This window comes from Leishmania mexicana, chromosome 23, assembly GCF_000234665.1.
Source record: "Leishmania mexicana MHOM/GT/2001/U1103 complete genome, chromosome 23".
Taxonomy (NCBI): Eukaryota; Euglenozoa; class Kinetoplastea; order Trypanosomatida; family Trypanosomatidae; genus Leishmania; species Leishmania mexicana.
The window spans coordinates 577,766-599,442 of record NC_018327.1 but is presented as its reverse complement, the minus strand read 5'-3'; the positions used below and the strand labels follow the sequence as shown (position 1 = coordinate 599,442).

General features: G+C 60.8%; 4 protein-coding genes across 4 annotated transcripts; all 4 read right to left on the bottom strand.

Annotated features, from left to right (window-relative positions):
• Window positions 1-2,240: 2,240 nt before the first annotated feature.
• Window positions 2,241-3,149, bottom strand: LMXM_23_1300 (lathosterol oxidase-like protein; the record flags this gene model as incomplete). The annotated part of the gene is made up of 1 exon (XM_003875723.1): window positions 2,241-3,149. One exon carries the CDS (start codon window positions 3,147-3,149, stop codon window positions 2,241-2,243), a length of 909 nt encoding a protein of 302 aa, XP_003875772.1.
• A 2,111-nt stretch (window positions 3,150-5,260) lies between these two features.
• On the bottom strand, window positions 5,261-7,282 carry LMXM_23_1290 (hypothetical protein, unknown function; the record flags this gene model as incomplete). The annotated part of the gene is made up of 1 exon (XM_003875722.1): window positions 5,261-7,282. One exon carries the CDS (start codon window positions 7,280-7,282, stop codon window positions 5,261-5,263), a length of 2,022 nt encoding a protein of 673 aa, XP_003875771.1.
• Window positions 7,283-10,775: 3,493 nt separating this feature from the next.
• Window positions 10,776-14,234, bottom strand: LMXM_23_1280 (conserved hypothetical protein; the record flags this gene model as incomplete). The annotated part of the gene is made up of 1 exon (XM_003875721.1): window positions 10,776-14,234. One exon carries the CDS (start codon window positions 14,232-14,234, stop codon window positions 10,776-10,778), a length of 3,459 nt encoding a protein of 1,152 aa, XP_003875770.1.
• Window positions 14,235-17,415: 3,181 nt separating this feature from the next.
• Window positions 17,416-20,457, bottom strand: LMXM_23_1270 (conserved hypothetical protein; the record flags this gene model as incomplete). Its single annotated transcript, XM_003875720.1, has 1 exon — window positions 17,416-20,457. The coding sequence occupies one exon, from the start codon at window positions 20,455-20,457 to the stop codon at window positions 17,416-17,418; it is 3,042 nt and encodes a 1,013-aa protein (XP_003875769.1).
• Between the last annotated feature and the right edge of the window lie 1,220 nt (window positions 20,458-21,677).

The following is a 21,677-nucleotide window of genomic DNA, read 5'->3' as shown; positions in this document are numbered from 1 at the left end:
AGAGAGAGAGAGCGGTGAAACGACAGGTGAGAGAGACACGCGTACGCCTCTCCAGTGGTTGTGTGCGCGTGTGGTGGGAGTGCACTGCACCGCCAAACCGGGGTAAACGAAAAGAAGAGCTGCGCGGACGTCCATGAACGCCGGGGGGAAGGGGGGAGGGCCATCCGCGCCCGTGAATGCGTGGGTGTGAGAGACGCAGTGAATCAGGTGGGAGGAGGAGGGAAGAGATGGCAGAGTGAGAGAGGGAGGGCGATGCAGCAGCAGTCGCATGGAGAAAAGCCCACGTCGCACGTCCACGGCCTATACGCACAAGGAAAACAAGAAGACGAGGAGTGTAAGAGAGGCGTAGAGGCGAGAAGGCGGTGGTGCAGCAGCAGTGACGCAATGCCGCCGCCGTCTCCTCACCCCCCTCCGCTCAGTCCATCTTGCGCACTGCACGTGGCATACGCCTCTCCAGAGGAAGAAGACAGGTTTAATGAGCCCGACGAGGATACAGACGCCGCAGCGCTGAGAGGAGGAGCGCCCTCGCCTCTTCCCTCTTGCCCCCCCTGCGCGTCTGTGCACACGTTCTTATCTATTTCTCGCGTGCGTATGCGTGCGTGTGTGTGTGTGTGTGTGTGTGGGTGTGTTAAGTCTTACATCCCATCTCTGCATGGGACCTCCTCCCTCCCTCCCTTATAAAAATATATATGCTGGTGTGTTGTCGGTGCTTCTTTAGTGTGCGCGGGGGGAGGGAGGAGAAAGGGGGAAGAGGGAATATCACCGTCGCTCGCCGGCCGCGACAACGGAGGGAGGAGCAAAAGACGGAGGCAAAAGGCGAGAGCGATGGTAACGCCTGCGCTCCCCACACGGGGAGCGGAAGAAAATGAGAGGGAGGCGGGCGCAGCGTCGTCTGCCACTACCAAGACCGAATTCATGTGCGCCGCTGCCCTTCACCTGCGCGCCCTTCCTCCTCTTCGTCCTTCGGTTGTGGAAGGATGCCGAGAGCCTGACCATGGAAACGTACAAGAGTGCTCGCCTGGATGTGCACCCTCAAAAAAGAAAAGTAGAGCAAAGGAGATTGAGGCAGCAGACACGATGCTGGCAGACGAGGCGCGAAACGGGGGGGAGACAGTGCCTAGAAGAAGAGAGCAGAGGGGCAGGGGAGTGTAGTGTGTGCAGCTGACGATCATCAACGCGGGCACTCACTCCAGAAGCGCTGGCACAGCTCTCACATGACCTCCCACCACCACCACCCCTCTATAAAGTATCGTACCCCTCAGCGGAGGAGGAAAGACCGAAAGAGCGGGCAGGGCGGAGCAGAGCAGGAGAGAGAAAAGAGGGAGGAAAGGGGAGGGGGTCTGGAGCGAAGCAGAGCGGAGAAGGGAGGAAGGGAAAGACCTTCGAGGCAAAACAGACGTCCGAGAAAAATAAAGGAGGAAAACGAAGACATACATGCAAAAGGAAGGCGTGTGTGCGTACGGAGCAGGATGGAGGTGGCAGCGGTGGCGATGGCGGTCGGGGGAAGGAGGAGGGGTAGCGGAAGCGTCTCCTCACACGCCTGCGAAATGAGGGTAGGGCGTGCGTGGGACATGCGTGCCAGCGGGCGTACGCCCCCCCTCCCTCCCTCCCTCCCCCTTTTCCTACGTACATGTTCGAACACACGTACAGAGAGCAGCATGCCAAGAAAGATAAGGCGAAGAAATGAATGCGTGAAAAGGAGAGAGGACGCGCTCAGAGCACGCGACAAACACATGCAGGCGGGTAGAAAACATCACACACACACACAGAGAGAGTGAGACGCACACCAGATCGACGGACGCCCACATACTCTTCGAATCAGCTAGCCGTCTACCATCCCCCCTCCCTCTCACGCTTTTCAGTTTTCGCACTCTCGCCAACACTGGCTCCCACTTGCTTGCTGTTGCTGATGTTGTAACGGCTGTAGAAGAGGAAGGAAAGACAAGACGGCGACTGAGCCGCGCGCACACACACAGAAATACTAGAGAAGTACAAGAGAGGACGCCAAGAGAGGCATGCGCCCATTCGTGCACCACTGCCCTGCACGCATACCTCTCCGTCTTCCACCAACGACCGACGGCATACGAAGACGCGACCAGTCAGGGCGCGGGAATGGCATGGACGTTGGCGTAACAATGTCGAAACTTCATCTTTTCGGAAGCATAACACAAACATCACAAGAAATACACGTGTGTCTCACTGCAGCGCATGCCTGCTCGGGAAGGCGGCCGCTCCTTCGCTTATGCGCCGACCTTCTTTGAGCGACGCGCGGCGGCTTCCTCCTTGAACCGACCTGCCAGGAAGCCCTTCTCCTCGTGATACGATGCATACACGGGGTCCACATACTTGGGATCGCCAGCGCGCAGCAGGGACGACAGGTGATGCGTCTGCTCGGCAGGGCGGTACGACCCACCCAGGCGGTCCCATATAGTCGTGTACTGGCCGTAGTCGCAGTTTGACAGCTCGTGGTGGATCGTGTGATGGCCGGTTGTGTTGATGAAGTGCCCACCAAAGTCCACCTGGTCGTGGATGGAGATCGTCCAGAAGTTCACCGCCAAGAATAGCACAATGAAAAGGATGTTGTGAAGGGGAAACAAATACACGAAGACGTAGTACGGAACGCCCTGACCGAAGCCGTCAACGGGGTTAAAGGCGTGCGACGAGAAGGGCGTTGTGTACTTGTACGTGTGGTGCAGCTTGTGCACGTGCTTGTAGATTATCGGGTGGTGCAGCCCACGGTGGAAGCAGTACACCATGAAGTCCGTAAAGGCGAAGAACAGCACAGGCGACACCAGGAAGTACGCCCAGCCGTAGTCCGAGATGTTGTAGTACACCTTGCTGTACCCGCGGTGCGAGAAGGTGGCCGCCGGCATCATCAAAAACGCCATGAACGGAATCGAGCACACCGCAATCCAAATCTCATGCCGCACCTGCTCATTCAGCTCGCGAGCATCATCCGGGTCGATCGTCTTGGGAAAGAACTGCCGCTTCAACTTGCGAAAGTATGTGAAGTAGGATATGGAGGCGAAGAACAGGTACATGGAGATGCCACCACTGCTGAGGATGAGCCAGAAGATGAACATCTGATGCGTCATCTTCTCCCGGTCCACCGGGATGACGGAGACGAGCAGGTTAAAGGCGAAGTCCATGATTTTTTTTTTGAATGAGCCAGTGCGCGTACGGTGGCGGATGTATCACGAAAGGTGACCCTGTTCAGGAGGGAGCAGACACGAACAAAAGCGGTGGTGCGGGGGGGGGGGAGCAAACACCTCAAGGATGAGAACGGCGTACAGCAATGGAGCGCCTCGGAAGACGCAGGTGGCTTGGCGGCGGTGCTGCACAATGAAAGGACGATGTCAGGCGATTAGAAAGTAAAACAGCGAAGAAAAGACCAAAGAAATATACATATATATCTACCTCAAAGTGCGCTGGCGATCCGCAAGGTCAGTGTGCGTGTGCGTGCGGAGGTGCGCCCCAGCAGTTAAGCTGCGTGAGTGTGTCGATGTCGCTCCTACAGTGTCCAGAAGACATCTATATACTGCTCCCGTTATCAGAGAGGCTCGTTAGAGAGTTCGGCAATGGAGAAGGAGAGCCAGGTGAGAGGGCGAGTTCGTTGCAGACACGCGCGAGCCGACGTACAGTGGTGGGTCGGTGGATGGGAGGGTGTCAGCCCTTACATACGACGGGATAGATGAGGGAGGGAGGGCAGCGACTGGAGAGGAAATCGCCACAACAAACTTTTAGGGAAGACGTGGAGGCGAATGAAAAGTGGGGAAAAGCAGGCGAGAAATGATAATGATGACGGAAAGGACGCGGACACGCGAGATGTGTCTGCCTTCGTGCGCGTACGCTCTGCAGGGGTGTGTGCCGGCGGCGGTGGCGCCGACGAATCGGAGAGTCGTGAAGGGGGAGGAGAGGAGGTTGATGGGTGAGGAATAGCGGATGAGAGGGGAGGGGGAGGTCGGGCGCTAAATTGGAACACGGAGAAACGCGCACGCGCGTACTCGAGAGACACACAAAACGAAGAGTCGGCTTGCCCATCAAGTGCTCGAGAGGTGTTGCGACGCAACGACCATCGGAGAGGGCAATGAGCTCCGAGAGGCGCAGCTGATTTCGCTGCCCGCAGGCTCGCGCGAGCGGCTCCTTGGGGCGATGGAGAAGGGATAGTGTCCCGTCCGCACAGGTCCAGTGCAGTAACCAGGCAAGCGCCTCTTCATTCGATTCGGGGAGGGGGAGAGACTCTCCAGCGCGCCACGCTCTCCCTATCTTTGTCTGTCTGTGCGTTTTACCTTTACACTCGCTTAACGGGAACCTGTGCAGCACTGTGGCACACGCATGCCCATGGGTACCGCAGCCACGCAGTCACAGGCGTCGCGCCAACACACGTGCCTATCACCGTATCGCGTCCGTTAGAGAGGGAACAGAACAGGATAAGCTGACGTTGTGATGGGGGAAAGGGACGGAAGAAGAAAAGCGAAGAAGGCAGCACGGAACGAGCGTCAGATTCGACCGCTGATGCAAGCCGCTCGTTACAGCGCCGCCCATATTCAAGTGGCCTCCGGTCGAATCCCGCGTGTGACGGCTGGCAACCCGACTTGGATACCTTTACAAGGGCCGCAGAACCTCTGCCAAGGCTGATGACGGGTGGCTGTCAACACCACAGCCAAACTTGAAGAGCACTGCATTGTTCGGGTGTGGGTCGGCGAGGGAAGAAGAAAAGAAAAGAGAACGAGTAATCGAAGAGAGACGAGAGTGCGTTGAGCCAGCGGCTGTGTGGCACGTCGAGTCTGTCGGCGTTGGTGGGAGCGAGTGCAGCCGCGATAACGAAAATGTAGGAAGAGATTAGAGCGAGCGAGAGAGGGGGGAGAAGGGTCCTGACATATCGTGCATTACCGCCCCTTAAAGGTGACCTCATCCACGCCCCTCCACGCAGCGCACGATTACTGCTGTCCGCTTCCAAACGTGTCCGCTCTCCATCCTCGCACGAGCTGAGCACCCTTCTGCTTCAGTCACACGCAAGTGATCGCAGCAGCAACATCTAGCGCACGCGAAGCACAGAAAAATCTAGATGAGTGTAAGGGCGGAGACACACACACACACTGAAGAGAAAGATTGAGGGGGAGGTGAAGTAGCTGACAAAGTGAGGCTCGTTTCGTGGACGCACCCCACCGCCACAACCGCCTCGCCGCCGCGACACAGGCCACGACAACACCAACATACCCCGTCCCCACCATACTCTACCCTTCAAGTGAGGAAGAAGTCAGTCTGCGACGAGCTCGATAAGAATAAAGAAAAAGAACGTGAGCGCCACCATGCCCACCAGTGACCATTTCACAAGCCGCAACCTGACTAGTAGCTCCGCCCTTCTGCCGCGACTGCCCGCAGTCCGCCCTGAAGAGGGCGCCGTTGGCGACCTCACGGCAACCCCTCCAGAGACCGCCGCTCTCCCTGCCGTTGCGGATGCCTCACCGGCGCGCACGCGATGCCGCTGTCGAGAAATGGGCACTCCTTGCAAGTAGCTTGTGAAGCGCCGTCCCACCACACCCGTCAAGGACGGCGGTCCAGGGGACCCGGCTGCCGTCCTGCCAGCACCCGCCGCGGCGTTAGACCGCCACCATGACCATCGATCGCTGCCTTCTCTCACGGGTTTCGAACCCGTGTGACTGTCGGCGGCGCTACAGCCTTCGCTGTATCGAGAGACCTGCTTTAGCGCTGGCTTGGGCAGCGGCTGGCCCGGCTGGTAGGTTGCAGTAGCGTGGATGCCCGAGCTGCTGCTCCGCGAGGAAGCGAGACCCGTCGCAGACGCTGTCGTCGCGGCGAGAGCAGAGTTCAAGCACACACCACCACCCTCGGTGCCCCTGATGCCACTGCTGCCCGGGCTTTTGGCCGGGACGAAGGCTGGCGTCGCCTCGATGCGTCCCTCTCTCTTGTTGAGGTGCAGCAAGAACGAGGCGCCCCCGCTTTGAGCAACCGCTGTCGACAACCGATCGAGGGAGGGGCCGAGCTGCAGCTGCCCATTGAGTGACTCAGGTGACGCACTCAGGGAGGACTTGCTGTTACTGCTGCTGTTCGCGGAGAAGGCCGGCCTTTGATCCGTATCAGATGGCGTTGACACCACAATCGAGCAGGCAGGTTGGCAAAGCGGAAGCCGCGCTCTGGCATCATCGCTGCACCGCAGAGACTCCGTCGGGCCATCAGCAGCAGCGAAACCACCTCCGGCAGGATCATCCAACAAGAAGTGCACGCGGCGATTGAGCACCGGCCTAGGAAAGTCGCTCACTCCCGTGCCCGTGCAAGACGAGCACGCGGAACTCTCGAGACGGCTGCGGTGCGGGTGACTCGGGTCCTCCACGGAGATAGTGGACGCTACAGAAAGAGAGACACATGAATCCTGCCAGGAGCGGCCACTGCGGTGGCGCGACACTCCGCTAGGCGACTTTAGCGGGGCTTGGCGCATCAGGGATAGTGGCGTGTTCACAACCTCTGGCTGTGCCACTAAAGGGCTCGATGACGCCTTCGACTGTGTGGCGTTCGAAGCCGCTGAGCCGGATGCCGCTTCGGCAAGCGGCGTCGATGGAGTCAAGCTGAGACGTACAGGTCTGCTAATCGAAACACTGTCCGCACCAGCAGCGCTGCTCGCCTTTTTCATGGCGTTGTTCGCGTTCGCACTGTTGACCGCCACCGTGAGAGGACTGCCGGAGTAGTCGATGGTCAGCAAGGAGCCGGTTCTGCAGCTCGGCCCGCCGGATCCGCTCACACTCCTGCGGTCCATCTCATCCGACGCAATCGTGCCACCAGCGACGCCCGCCGCCTCAGCTAGCGTGGCACCCACCCCGGTGCGATAGTTGGAGGAGACCTCTGAGGCCATATCAACCCCACCGCTCCGCTTCCGCATGCCTCCTCGGTTCTTGGGGGGCAGGTCTAGGCTCTGGCACTGACTGCGATCAAGGGTACTACTATCGCGCGAATCTGGCGTGTCCAGGTGCGACGTGGCGAGTCCTTCTTGCGTCCGTTTGTTCATGGCAGCGATGGAATCGAAACTGGGGCCTTGCGGTGCCCCGCGGTGTCTTTCTGATCCGCTGGAGCTTTCTCTCGCCACCGTGGTCGACGGCGATGTGAGTGGTGGCGAGCTTACCCGCCTCGGTAAGCGAGACGGCGGAGGCGGTTGCAGCACCTGCGGAGTGCTCCGGCGTACGCTGCTATCGAGGGTGGAGCAGAATCTCCGATCAGCTGACAAGAGGCTCCCTGGCGAGTTGTGAAGACTTAGTATCGCTTCGTGCATTGGTGCCCCCAATCGGCTCTCGTGCCGCTGCGAATCCAAAAGGTGTGTCCGACCACGCCGGCAGTGTACGAAACGGCGGCGGATGGGCAAGGGCCCGCTTCCAATCTCTGCTGCAGTTGTTGAGTTGCTGTCGGAGAACGAGTCCGTCGATGTGGAGACCCAAGGCAATAGCACTGGCCCCCGGCGCAGCTGTTTTCCGGTGTGTCGTCGTCGTGCGTCCTCTTTGCACACACTCCGCGCCCGGCAGTACCACCGCTGTAGTCCTTTGCAGCGCCGAGCGCGGCGAACGCGCAGTTCCGTCGAATTCGGCAAAGACGCTGGCGTTGATGAGAATCGTGTACTGGTGACAGTCGTGCAGCCTAACCCAAGCACAGTGAGTCGCGCGGCTGTGTACGTGTGTGCACCTCGGGGGAGAGGGTAGGGGGCGGCGTGAATCGAAGTGCCGGCCGAGGTGTACAAGCGGCTGTGCACACGCCGCACTTCGCCCTCTTGAGTGAAGAGAACTTTCGGGGGGAGGGGGGGCTTCCCTTTTCCTCTGGTTACCGACAGTTGCGGCGTCAAGGACGATGACGCCAGGAGAGTGAGAGGAGAGGCGTGGCAGCGGCCAATGAACACCGCTGACGCGACCACAGCGAAAAATGAAAAGAGAAAAAAGGAACAACGGAAAAGCGGCAGCAGTAGTCCAGTGGAGAACACGACAGACAGACACGCCAAGAAAGACGGTAGTGCGGTGGTGCGGCGGGGGGAGGGGGTCGAGGGGGGATGGAAGAGCTGGTACACACACACACACACACAAACAGCACACACGGTGTGCAGAAAAGGAAGAAGAAGGTGGCACTAAACACGGAAAAGATGAAGCCGCTGTCGAGGCGACGGAAGGCGGGGGAAGGCTACCGGCGTGGCGCAGATGATGCGAATTAGCACGCGCGCAAGAGACAGGAAAGGAGAGGGTACCCGCACCACGCGTGCTGCGACGCACACGACGCCAACAAAAATGAAAAGAAGCACAGCGGAATAGCCCAATAGTAGGAGATCCCTCCCCGCTCCCAAAGCACGTAGCCTTCTGGGGTAAAGCAAGCACCAATGTTAAGAAGGGAGACAGGCAGGCAGGTGGTCGTAGAGGGTGCAGGGGAGGGCAGCCACGATAACTGCCCAAATACGGAAGGGGGAACAAATAGAAAAACACAAGTGGAAGCAACAAAAGGCGCACAAGCAAGGAAGCACGCCACCTCCGACTGTCGATGTGTTGTACCGCCGCTGAGAGATTTGCGCCACTAAGAATTATATCCAAGGTCAAGTTCGCGTGGCTGCCGCCGTGGCCGTACGTCGGAGTGGACCCAAGTGGCAGAGAAAGAGAGAGTTAGGCTTACGGGAGCGCTGGCAATAGACAGCAGATGTGCACTGGTGCCCACACGCACACGCACACGCAGAGAGAGAGAGAGAGCGAAACAACGAAGGAAAGGGCGGTGGAGAAAGAAAGCAGCAGCAACGGCAGCAACAAACCGAAGGTGAATGGGTGAAGTGGGAGAGCCAACAACGACAACAAAAACAGGAAGAAGAAGAGGCACGCACACACACACACACACACACGCGCGCACACGCAAAGAGAAGGTGTCACAACAACGAGATGTAGGTCACAGGAATATCATATATATATATATATGTATATATACCATATATATGAAAAGGTTTCGAGGTGTGCAATGACGACGGCGGCGGACTGTCAAGAGCGATGCTCGCCCCTTGTCTCTTTCCGCTCCTTCGGCGTCGGGCAAAAGCGGGTTCGCAGAGGGGCGGAGCGCCGGACAGGGAGCAGAACGGTTGCACGGCGGCGTGTGTGTAGGGCACGAGAGCGAGGAAGAGAGAGAATGGCAATGCGAAAGGATGCCGTCGACGTATTCGAAGGGGTGTCGTATCTTTCGTTTTCCCTTCTCTCCCCTTTCGCCCCTCGCCCGCTGAGCTCAGCTGTGAATGTGCAGGCCTGTGCGGGCGGATCTCTTCGTTCTCGCTAGGCCCAACGGGAGACCCTCACCCCTGAAAACAGTTCAATAGGCTCCGCCGGAAGCGCAAGACACCAACACCGCTCCCTTCAAGGAAGACGTGAAGGGAAGGAATGAAAGAGAGGTGGGCAGATGTGCACGTGGTGAGTAGCCAACTCCGCTGTGCACATGTGGCGGTGGTGGCGGTGGTGTAGTAGGGTGGTGGTGAGAAGAAAAGAAAGAGGTATAAGAGCGAGCCAAAGTTCGCCAAACGAATGTGAAGCCGGGGGTACACACACGCACACGCACACGGAGAGATAAAAAAAGGGGGCAGAGAAATAAAACTAAAAGAAAGCCGTCACAGAAAGCGTTCGTGAATCGAGCGGCGGTGGGCGGCGAGGGGGGAGGGGTCAAGGAGGGGGAGGGGGAGAGCGACACGGTGAGGGGGGAGGGAGTTATGATTTTATTATGTACTTTGGCTACCGGACCGTCTTTGTATTTATGTGGCTATTGTTTTGGTGTCTGGGGGGAGGGAATTCGCACTCGCACGCACCTACTTGCGCTGCAGTTCTGCGGGTGGATAGGCGTTGCAGTGCCTGGACGCCGCAGAAGGTGAGGAGGTGGGGTCGGATGAAGGGGGACGAGACGGAAACGAGAAGGATGGAGCGATGAGTCGATTATGGTTGTGTGCTGGTAAAAGCGCACGTGTGCGAGCAAGAAGAACGAGAGAGGCGGCGATGGTTCGCCTGCGCAGTCACGCACAACAGCTCCCAGCACAACCACAACCACCAACACCGTGTCTTGTTGGTGTTGTTCGTGCCCACCTTCTCTGTTTCCTTCCCGCAGCGGAGTCTCCTCCCCGCCACTGGCGCGCCGTTTACGGTTTGCAGCACGGCAAGCGGCGGATACAAGGGAAGCAAGCGTGGATGCTCGACAATGTGGGGGAGGGGGGGGGTCCAAGTGCTCAAATCTGGAAAAACACAACGGAGAAGAGTGACACTAGCCGATGTTTTGCGGATCTTGTCGTCGTCTTAGAGGCGTTGATGTATGTCTATGTGCGCGCGCAAGAGATCTTGTGTGGTGCAGCCATTGTACGAGGAGAGAGGTCCAACGAGAGTGAGAGACGCAGTGGGGGGAGGATGCACAGAAAAGAGATGCGCATGACGATACGTATGCGCCTCTGCCGGTGCGCGTGCAGGACAGTAAAAATAACCCGCCGCACGGGGGAAGGCGGGCGATGCCCCCACCCCCTACCTGGGTTGGCGGAGGAGTCGCAACGTAGACATACCGAAGACAAGTCGCGGGCAGAGTCTGCAGGGCAACAGTATGAGGGTGCTTGCAGACGTGGGCTCTCCAATGCGCAAGCGTGTGGCAATCTGGCAAGTCCACGAAGGTGGTGCGCCAAAGCATCTTCGCGAATCCTTTGTTAGCTGATGTCCTTTGTTCTGCCCTTCTGAAAATGTGAACACCTGAAACCATCCACGCACACGTCAACGTCACAGCAGTCACCCCCCTCAGCGGAGAAGCGCCACTGTCGTTCCTCGGCCGCCGTTACAGCAGAGGTGCCGAGGGTAGCGCACGCAGTACTTCACCGCCGCCAAGCCATCTGCGGCGGCGTCAAGCGCCGCACGACATCTATCCGCGCCGTGTGTGAGGTGTTGCACGGAGGCGGCGGAGAAGTCGGAGCACAGCGCGCCCCACACCACGAAATCGACCAGCGGAACTACAGCAATGCGATCGGGGGTGAGAGAGAGAAGGCGCTCAAGACCTTTCTCTATTGCCTCGGCAGAAGCGGCAACTGCGCCGCTGTCTCCGATATCGTCATCGCCGCCGCCGCAGGGGGTCCGTGAGGGGCGTGACGACAGCGTCGACCCAGCACTGGAGCACGCGCCGACGAAGAACACGAGACACGCTGCTGGTACCCCGCCGGTCCTCATCCTCACGCGAGCGTCCAGTGCTGGGTTCAAAGACATGCGGCCGTGGCACTCCGCCAGCCACCGTCTGAGGAACTTGTGTGGGACGCGTTGCAGCTGCTGCAGCCAGAGCGACAGCTGCCGGTGGTGCAGCGCGACTTCCACCGCGGTTTCCGCTGGCGAGCCGGCCGGCTCATCATCGCACGGCGCCTGCGAGCCCCACTGCGGCGGTGCGGCACATGACAATGATGGAGTGCTAGGCTTCTTGCTCACGGCAAAGTCGCCGTCGACCACGTAGCACCGCTCGGTGGGCAGCACCCTGTACGGACTTCGATACACGCAGAGGCCGCCGTCCGCCCATGTACACGTGTTGACCGCAAAGAGCTGCATCGCCGGCAGCAGCACCCGCTCCACATACGCCACGTCGTTGAGCAGAATAAGTGGAGACAGCAGGGTCTGCGGCCTGTCCGCCTGCCTCGCCCTTAGAGTCGTTGCAGAGATGGAGCCCGGCAGCATCGCCGGTGTCCGTCGACCGATCATGATGTAAAGGTCGTGGATAAGCAGCCCCGAGAAGCTGCCGAAGACGTCGCTGAATGCCAAGCGGTGGCGCCGCCAGCCGCACAGCTGCTCCAGCTCATGAAGACGCCATAGGGACGGGCACACGTTCACTGGGGGTGGCCTGTTGTGCTCACGGGCAGCACGCGGGCCGTTGTCGGTGTCTGACACCCTTGACGACGAAGGAAGCGCACCAAGCGAGTCGCTCGCCGGCAGCACCCACCGCGGCTGATGCAGCAGGAACGGTAGCAGCACCCGCTCACGGGCAAGCATGAGGCGCTCCTCCGCCGTGGGGAGGACGGAGGTCATGACTGCCTCGGCGGCGGCGGCGTCAGGTGTAGTAGAGAAGAACGAGGGGGGTGAGCTGAATAATGTCGACGAAGTCGGTGGTAACGCAGAGGTGGCGGCTGCGGGTGTGTAGAGAGCACGCCACAGAGCGTCCGCCAAAGGTGCGTCTATGACACGTACGGGGGCACCTATGGCCGCATCGGCGCCGCTCGCCTGCGCCTCCGGGGGCGCTGGTGGCAGAGAGCAAGGAGCCGCCGCTGCATCTCCCATCACTGCAGACATTGGAAAGAGCAGTGGCACTGCCACCTCGATGGCCACTCGACCGAAGCGGAAGCCAGTGCTCCACTCTTGGGTGAAGGCTCCGCTATCAGACATGAGCGCTGCACCCTCCGCATCGAGTTGTTCCTCCAGTCGCGATCGGTGGCCTTCCGCCCTCCCTTGCTCACGTGATGCAAGCGACAGAGGCGCGGAGTCTGTCGAGTTGCTCGTCTGCCGTGGATGCTGTGGATGAGGTGATGGTCCTGGTAGACGCCGCTGCCCATCCGTCATGGGTGGCGGTGTCCGTGAGCGGCTGCTGTCCTCTGCAACTGCCGTCGCACCGGTGGAGGTACGCAGGGGTGGCGAAGGCACGCGGGCAGCCACGGCCTCCCGCCACATGCGAAAACTTTCGGCCATCGCCTGGCGCGCCGTGGTTTGCCGACACAAGCCTCCCCTGTCCTGGTCCCTGGACGCAGAGGATTCCGTCTCTGCTCTATATCTTGTCATCTGCGCCGCCTGCTTCGCGAAAGGTGATGACGAAGGCTCGCCAGCGGGGTCACCCATGCCTCCGAGCTTCCCACTCTGCACCTGCGCCGTCCATAGATGCGCGGATGTAGACGACGAGGCACCGGCACACGCACGCAGCCGCTTGCCGGGCATCGACACAAAGAAGGAGGAGTTGTCCGCAGTCCCGGAGCCCGTGACGGACGACAGCAGCACGGAGGGCTTAGAAGTGTCGGCATGGTGCACGCAACGCCGCTGTGCGGCTGCCGCCGTTTCCGCTGCCAGCTGCTGTGTCGTCGGCACCTCCGACATGTAGCTGGAGAAGCACGTCGGGTAAAGCACCCCCGCGTCGATGGGAGAGACGCCGGAGTTGGTCGTCGCCTGGCCTCGCGCCACAGTGAAGAAGAAGAGAGTGTAGAGTGGCGGCAACGTCATCTTCATCGTGGACAGTGCCGCCGCGCTTGCTAATGCGCTGGATCCTGCGGTCGGTCCTGATGGCTGAGCCGGCACTCGTGCCTGAAGAACTGCCGCCTCGTAAGCGCTCCTGGGGTCAAAGCTGTACGTGTGTGCGAGAAAGACCTGTCTCTCCAGCGCGGATACGTAGTGGGAGACCGGTGGCTCATCGGTGCGCGGCACGCCGCGACGCCGCAGCAGCACCTGTGACGTGGCTATGTCAAAGACAAGCCACCGGGAGAGATCCACCGGCGTCTGGCACCGATTGCGCCACGCGCACGCGCCGCTGTCGATCACCCCATCCCTGATTTTACGCTCGTGAAACTCATGCTTGCCGACTGAGGGGCTCGACCGCAGAAGGCCGAGTAGCGCCGTCGGAACACCGAGCACGTAGTGCAGGGGGAGACTTGCGTAGTCGGTTCGGTAGTCAGTGGAGATACACGCGAGACCAAGATGGAACCCGCCCATTACGGCCGCATCCGGAGTCGCTCTCGCGGATGTAGGGGACGTTGGAGCGTCGGTGGCGGAGTGCAAGTCGGCTGACAATCCGAGGGACACGAAAGTGCCGCGCGTGTCGGGGATGAGCAGGCACGGCTCCTCCAAGCCGTGTAGGTGGAGAAGCGGGTCAGTCACGGGGGACGGTGCGGATCTTTGCGTGGCGCTCAACCGCCGCCCACCCCCCTCCATGACGAACCGCTCCTGCAGCTCCTTGAGCCGCTGCTGCCTCACGAGTTGTCGCTCCTTCTGCGCGCCTCTGAAGAGGGCGAAGAGGGTCTTCTCCGACGCGGTCAGCTGAGGCTGAGCCAGGGTGAGCAGACGCGAGTAGTCAGCGGTGACTGAGCGACGCCCAGGCGCGTCACCAACTGTTGGAGTCTCCGCTGACGCCAAAGCACAGCGTTCGGGCGCCGATACTGGTGTTGACGCCGCAGCGTTGGTGGTGTGTCCCTGTTCCTTCGAGCTCCCTTGGGCCCTGTGCTGATGCTGCTGCACTACCAGCGGCATCTTGTCACGTATGTTAGAGGGTAGCTCGTTGTAGTGGAAGAGAAAGCGGGACGTACCCACTGGCAGCCGGCGCAGGAGACGCTGCATGTGGTTCAGCGAGAGGAGCACATCAGCAGCAGAGGCAGCGCCGTACGGGCAGCCCTTCGCAGACGTAGACGCATCGCCGGTGACGGGCGATGAGGTCACTGCTGGTGGTGCAGAAATTTCAGACGCAGAGACTTTGCTGCCGTCATCCGCCTGCACAGACGTCGCCAACGCCGGCTCCACGAAACAGCTCTTGGAGGGCGGACGGTGCGCTTGGCCAGATGCACGCGCGTTACTACGCCAACACACTGCGTGCACCGTGCCACCGCACAGCCCGCCTCCACGGTGCCGCCGCAGGGAGCCGAGGATGGGGTGAGCCGCAGTAGCCGGCGAAAAAAGCGCTGGGCGACACAGCCGCATCGATGCGGCCCTCAGCAGCAGCAGCACACGGGTAAAACGGTTCGAGTGCGCGCTGTCTGGAGCAGGTCCACACGCGCACGCAACGCCTACGAGGAGTCACACAGAGATGCGTGAGGTGCCAAGCACAACCAGCGGCCTTTTGTACGCTGTCCACCTCTCTTCCCTTTTCTCCGGCGTGTGTTCCCGAAATCCGCCGAAGCCTTCTGGGGGCTTCCTGGGCCTCTGCCTCCCTTAATGCGGCCTCGACCTGCGCAGGAGTTGCCGCTTCGGATCCTACTGAGTATGCAAATTTATTTCTGTGCGCAATGAGCCCCTCTCTGGGCATGTGTGTGCATGTGTGTGAGCACGGAGAGCGGCCGTGTTCAGCGACACACTCGCAAACTCGGGCACCGTGTCCCAGTCGCCCAGTCAAGAGAGGGAGCAGCGGCTGTGTCTGCGGTCAGTGCTGTACGCGCCCGTACACCCGCCACGAATGACACATCGACATGCACCCAACACACGAAGTAGAGACGGGGAGGAGCGGAGAAGAAAGGTACAACCAGCGAGAACGAAGGCGCAGGCACCGCTCCATCACAGCATCCTCCTCCAGAGAGACGCCCATCAAGGAAGGACACCAGAGCAGTGCGGAGGTGGTGACACATGAGCCAAGAGCGGCCCAAGCATGGAGACACGCGGCATAAAGATGCACATGCCCGAGCCTCCATCTCTCTCTTGCTCTCTACGCCGGCTTGGGTCTTTGGTAGCGGAAGCAGATGCCCCACACCGCTTGTCGCTCAGCAGGGCCCCATCGGGGGCGCCAAGAAAGAAAGACGTCAGCGCACGGACACACCGCAGCGATAAGCTCAGAAAGGCCGCGAAGAGGGTGAGGAAGGCCTTACGGAGACGGAGTGCGCGTGTGTGCGGGCGGCCGCCTCCGCCTGGACACACGCGCACACGCTCGACCTCGCATCCCTAGCAAGCGGTGCGCCGCGACGCAGGAACACGAAGAGGTGTTGTGGTGATGCCGGCAGGGGGAGGAGAGCTGTCGCACTAGGCAGCAGAGAATATACAGAGGGGCGGAAGTGCAAGGACGGCTGTTCCGTCTGTTCTAGCAACTCGGCACTCATCTGCCCGGTGATGATGAGCAGCTCGGGAAGGCTCACGTGGTAATTCGGGGAAGGGGGAGACCCACAAAGGTGCGCGGCAACGGCGAAGAAATAAAGCTCGAGCGCATCGATGCACAGAGAGAGAGAGCGAAAGACATACAGACGTCTCCCCTTCATTCTTCCGCATGTGTCCGTCCACTGTGCCGTACAACATGAGGTGGTGCACCACTCGACCCCTCGGCCTGTCAAAGTCTCCCATCCCGTGCTGCGAAGAAGCCGTAGACAAGCGGCACAGCAGTGCGCCGACTCGGTCATCTGAGAGCACGTCCACTGCCTCATACTCGGCGAACCCAACGCCTCGCAGGTCGCCTGCGCAGTCACTCCCATCGTGCTGATCGCCACCCCGGCCGGCGTCCCTCGGCGTGACACCCGGGGCACCTCCCACCCGTGGGCAGTGTGAGGGCCTGGTGTGGGATACGCTCGAGTCGCGTTGCCGCTCTGCCTACTGCATATCAAAGGCACAAGCATGTGCGCCGTCCAGGACCTCACCGCCGACATCAGCAGCGATGCACCGCTCTGGCTCCCCTAGGTCGTTGGTGCTTGGCCCTGTCACCACCAGAGGTTTGCTCGGCATCGGCATGGGATAGGGTGCGGGCTGCTTGGCCTCTCCCCACACAAACAGAGCATGGGGGGTTGCTGGGCCCTGTGATGCCACACACTGGGGTGTGTCTGTGTGTGTGTGTGGAAGGAGAAGGGGGGCTAAGGGCATCTGTGCTTCGAGGAGAGAGGAAGATGAGGATGGCCTATGTGTGGGTTGGTGTAGGCGTGTGTGCGTGCACAGCTAAACTTCACCGCGCCCTACTCCAGCGCGCATGTCCCTTGTGTAATGGTGCAGGGATGGGCGACCCGCCATCCAATGAAGATGGGCCTCCCTTCGTCGACTGCGCGGAGCACACATCCCCACAAGCGTAAGCGCACGTATGTATGCTTTTTCCTCACGGTCCTTTACTCTATCGGTACTCCACGCAAGACAGCGCCGGGCTGGATACGCGACCGAATCGCATCATCCCAACCGAGTGGGTGCATCAATGTGTGCGTGTGTGTGTGTATGTCGCACACAGTGCCGGCACCACATTGATGCAAGGCACAGCGAGATGATCGAGACAGCTGCGAGAGAGCGCAAATCTACCTTGTGCATGCACTCGCCTGCGCGAGAGCGAGCCCAACTGATGCGCAACTCGCTTAGCTATTACCACGACGGCCACCGACACAAACGGCGGGCTCCCCAAGAATACAAAGTCCGCCCCCCCACCCTCCACACGTCACCGCCGCCGCCGCGAGCCAGCAACCGCGCCGGAAGACACGCACGATCGAAAACATAAAAAAAACGGCAGCACTTCTATGGGGAGACTGCAAGCAGAAGCAGACCGCTCCTGTCGTGCAGGTGCTGTCCCGGGGCACAGACACGCACAGGGAGAGGGAGGGGGTGGGCACGTACTCAACGACGTGAAAGGGGCGATAAAGCAGTGTGCGGGTGTGCCCGTGTCTGCATCCTCCGCCCTCCCCACCCACTCACCCACTCACCCACCCCCCTTTCCAAAGGCAGGCTCTGCGAGGTCGTCGCGGATGTCGAGGCAACTGCAGGCACACCGCTACGTCTTCTTGAACAACATCTTCTCGAAGATTGCCATGCTCACTGCAGGTGCGCATGACGGCAGCGGCGGTGGTGCTGCACTGCTCGCAGGGCCCCCATCCGTCGGAGACGATGGCAACATCGACGAGGATGGCGATGTGAGCGGTGCGGCTGCCAAGAACTCCGCCTCTGAAGGTGACCGGAGCATCGCCAAGTCCTCGGTCTTGGTCGTCATGTCGCAGTCGTTCAGAGGCACCGGCGGTGAATTGCCGGAGGCGGAGAGAGTCGCAGCCGAGGCAGCCGCGGTGGAGCGCGGAGGGCGAAAAGCGCGCGGCACATACCCAGCAGCGACTTTTCCCGCCGGCGACACGGCTGATCGCTGCAGAGGACTCGCTGGCGAAGACTGCGGCGACGCCGTTGAAGAGTCTTTAGCCGAGGCAGGCGCACGTGCCGCCGGCTGCTCCGGGGGCAGCGGTGGCGGCGGCGGCCCCTCATCGCGGCTCCACGGCCGCCCGAGAAAGCAAGACTCGAAAACGGAGTGCGCACGGTTGCACTTCCGATAGCCGAACGGGCAATTGCAGCGCGGTGGCGGCGGCGCAGGCGATGCGGCATGCGTCCCAACAGCCCTCGCCGTCGCATCGGTGTCTTGAGCAATGTCGTCCGTGTTTGGCTCAATGTCTGGGGTCTCTGCCATGCAGCAGACGTTTCGCAGCGCCTCCCTTACCGCCTGCACGCGCGTTGACCTGTGCTCGCCCTCCACCTCGCATTCCCCATCCCTCGCGCTCTCTGAATCCCTCATGGAGAGAGCTGAAGCGGATGTGCAGAGCAGAGATTCTGCGCTCGTAGATGCGCCACCACCGCCCATCCAAGAGGAGGACAAGTTCTCGGCGGAATCATCGAACTTAGCACAGTCGCTGGGAGTGCCACTATCCATCATCTCCTGCGTCCCTTCCTCTGCAGTTATCCCGGCTGTGCGGCACGAGGTGGTGGTCGCGGCAGCCCCGACCCCGTTGGGCGAGTCATCCGTGAGACTGCCGCTCGCCGCCTTCGTGGTCGAGAGCGACGCCGGCGATGATGGGCGGTGCGCCAACGACGCAAAAGGGTTGTGACTACTGGTGCTGGTGTTGGTCATCGGCTCTGCTGGGCAGAGAGACGCCCGCCTTGGCACCATCACGTGCTCCTCTGGCCCGCCGCTATCCGCGTCATCGTCGTTGTCCGTCTCGCTGGTGGACCAATGCTCACACACCGCGGTGCGCCCGCGCACCATAAAGAACCGCGATCGAACAACCACCATCCCTGCTTGCTGTCGCGACGAGGACGACGACTGGGGCGGCGCTGCGTTGCTGCCGATAAATCCAGAGGCAACACGCTGCTTCTTCAAGGGTGCGCCGAAGCTAGCCTTGTCAGGACTGCGCTGCGAGATGGCCAATTCGCCTCGCCGCTGCTTCTCCAGGTGCACCACAACGCGGTTCGACGACATCTCGTGGAAGCCGGTGTACGCCCTCAGTGAGGTCTGCCCGCGCCTTGTCCTCTGCAGGTACTGTGTGACGCATGGCTGATACACGCCCTTATAGAGCTGCAGGGTGCACGGGTCCTTGAGGCACTGCACACACACTTCCTGCGCCATCTGCGCAGGCCACACCTCGCCAACCAGTTGCGTTTTGAGCACAGCGGTGACGCCGCTGTCGGAGCTGGGCAGGGGATGGTATGTTACGATCTCCTGTGTGAGGGGTGAGTACACGAGGTGATGTGCGAAGCAGTAAAAGGCTTCCAAGATACGGTGCCGATAGCGCCTCAGCTCGTCCGCTGGAAATCCGAATTCACGCTCCAGGGTGGTAAAGCATTGGCGCAGCGATGTGGCGTGCGCGATCAGCTTGAACGCCTTCTTGACCCCGATGGAGCGCAGGTTGGGCACATAGTCGCACCCACTCAAGATGCAGCCAAGCAGGAAGGATTCGTAGGTGAATCCGCTTGCGGTTGCGGCGATCGAGGCGCTGGTGGTACCCTCACCCGAGTTCGCGTCAACCACCCCGTTGATGGAGTTATGGGGTCGCTGGAGAGACTGGAGCGCAGCGGCTCGCATGCGGGCGTGGTCGCTGTTCACGCAATCACGCCGGTGCCCAGCCGCATCTGCGTCGGCTGCGGCGCGTCGGTCGCCGGTGGCGGACCGCAGCAGCAGCGCGGCAGCGGAGGAGGCGGTGGCGCTCGTTGCGGCCATACGCCGGAAGAAGTGCGGCGCGCACAGCGGTGGCTGCAGCACTTCGCACTTGCCGGAGAAAGTGTCCAGCTTGGAGATGACGCAGGGGCAGTAGTACGCGATCAAGTCAGAGTCCTCCGACGCCGCTGCCGCGACGTACCCCTCACGGCATAGGTAGGCCAGCTGCGCATCCGCCTCGTACGGCGCGACGATGCACTCCACATGGCGCTCTTCCCTCAACACCTGGATGACGGCGTGTGCCAGCTCTGTGGAGATGTCAACAGCCTTCTCCAGCAGCTGAACAGCCTCCTCATAGTGGCGCGAGTCTCGCGGAAGCGTGATGCGTGAACCAGCCGTGTGGCCCTCCACCGTGTACCCGCGATGACGACGCGCATCGCAGTAGAGCCTCTCCAGCTTGATCAGTGCCCCTTGAAAAGCCTCTACTCGCCGCCGCTGTCGCTCCTCGTCGGTGCCGCCTTTCATCGGCATTCCTGCGCCATCGAAGACGCAGATAGGAATAACACCGAAGCGCTGAAGCGCTGCCACCTTGTCCACCACGAGTGCCACAAACTGATCATCGATGACCAGGACATCGTCGAGCGACAACGACGCCGGCGACGGTGACGCACGCGCCACGGCGTCACCTCCGCTGTCTAACGAGTTCGGTTCCGTGCCGCACGGGGTGCCGCTATACTTGGCGTCGAAGAAGGCGACGACCGACTCAGTGCGGATGCGCACAGAGCGATGTATACACCGGTGCAGCCACACATACATGTCGACCGCCATGCGCTGGCCGCGAAACTGAGACAGATGGCCATCGTCGACGTACTCGCGCAGGGCCTGCCAGAGACCTTTGATTCCCATGATGGATGCAGGTTGAGTGCGGAGGGGAGCAGGAGGAGGGAGTGAAGCTGTCTGAGACTTGGTGCACAAGTATGTGAGCGCTCCTTCTCCAGCTATTTCGTCGCTCCTTCGCCGTCAACAAAGGAGGTAGGGGCGGCGCCGATGAGAGCGGGGGGGGGGGGGCAACACCTGTGTGCGTGTGCGTGTGCGTGTGCGTGTGTGCTGCCGCCGGGGGAGGGAGGGAGGGAGAGAGGGGTGCTTGTCTATGATAGAGAAAAGAAAACAAACGGGTGTGCTACACTTCTCTGCGTGCGTGTGTGTGACGGACGGCTGTCGGGGCCGTTTTCGTTTCCCTCCTCGTTGCCCAACCCTGACGTGCCTCCAACGGTAGGTCGGTGCACTTTCACGGGCAGGGCCGGTTTACTAGTCTTCCGAGCCCTCCCCTCCCCCTCTTGCCCAATACGTCGGTGGGATGGCCTCCTCGTCTTGCCCACTAGCGCGTCCCACGTACGCGCAGACACACGCGCACAGAGGGGCAAACAGTAAACTGGCGGTAGAGAGAGGGAAGGGCTTGTTTGGAGGCGGCGATCTGCGTCTTCTACAACTCTCTGCGTGCGTGTGTGTGACGCTACAATGGCATGTGGCTATGTATGCGTGTGTGTGTGTGTGTGGTGTTGGTGTTGGTGTTGGTGTACTTGGCGGGAGATTCCACGCTTTGGCTGCCGGTGGAGGGGAGGGGAGGGGAGGAGAGCGCACACACAATGTGGCGAGACGCATAACGGAGACAACATGGGCGGTGGCACATGCGAGAGAAAGGAGAGGCAGTGTAGGTTCGAGTAAGAGACACGTGCGTGTTATGGTGGTACTGCTGACCTGACTCAGCCGCGCCCCCGCCACCGCACTCCATCTTCAGCAAACCCAGCTGGTCCTCGCGGGTTTGCGAAGGAGGGTGTGTGGTGAGTGTGAGGTCCACAACGACGGCTTCCCCTCTCCCTCTCTCTCTGATGCATGTCCGCATGCGGAGACTGCCACGACCACAGACGAGGAAGACGGCTGTTGTGGGGGTATCGCTGCAGCTGGTAGAGTGATAGACAGGCTTGGAATGCAGCGTACACGGACAGACGTCTACACGCAACACACCCACAGCTGCACCCACAACATTAGCCGCACCCTCGCTGCAACAGCGGAGGGATGCAATCGGGGCCACTACGGCAGCGCGAAATGGCCAGGAAAGACGGAAG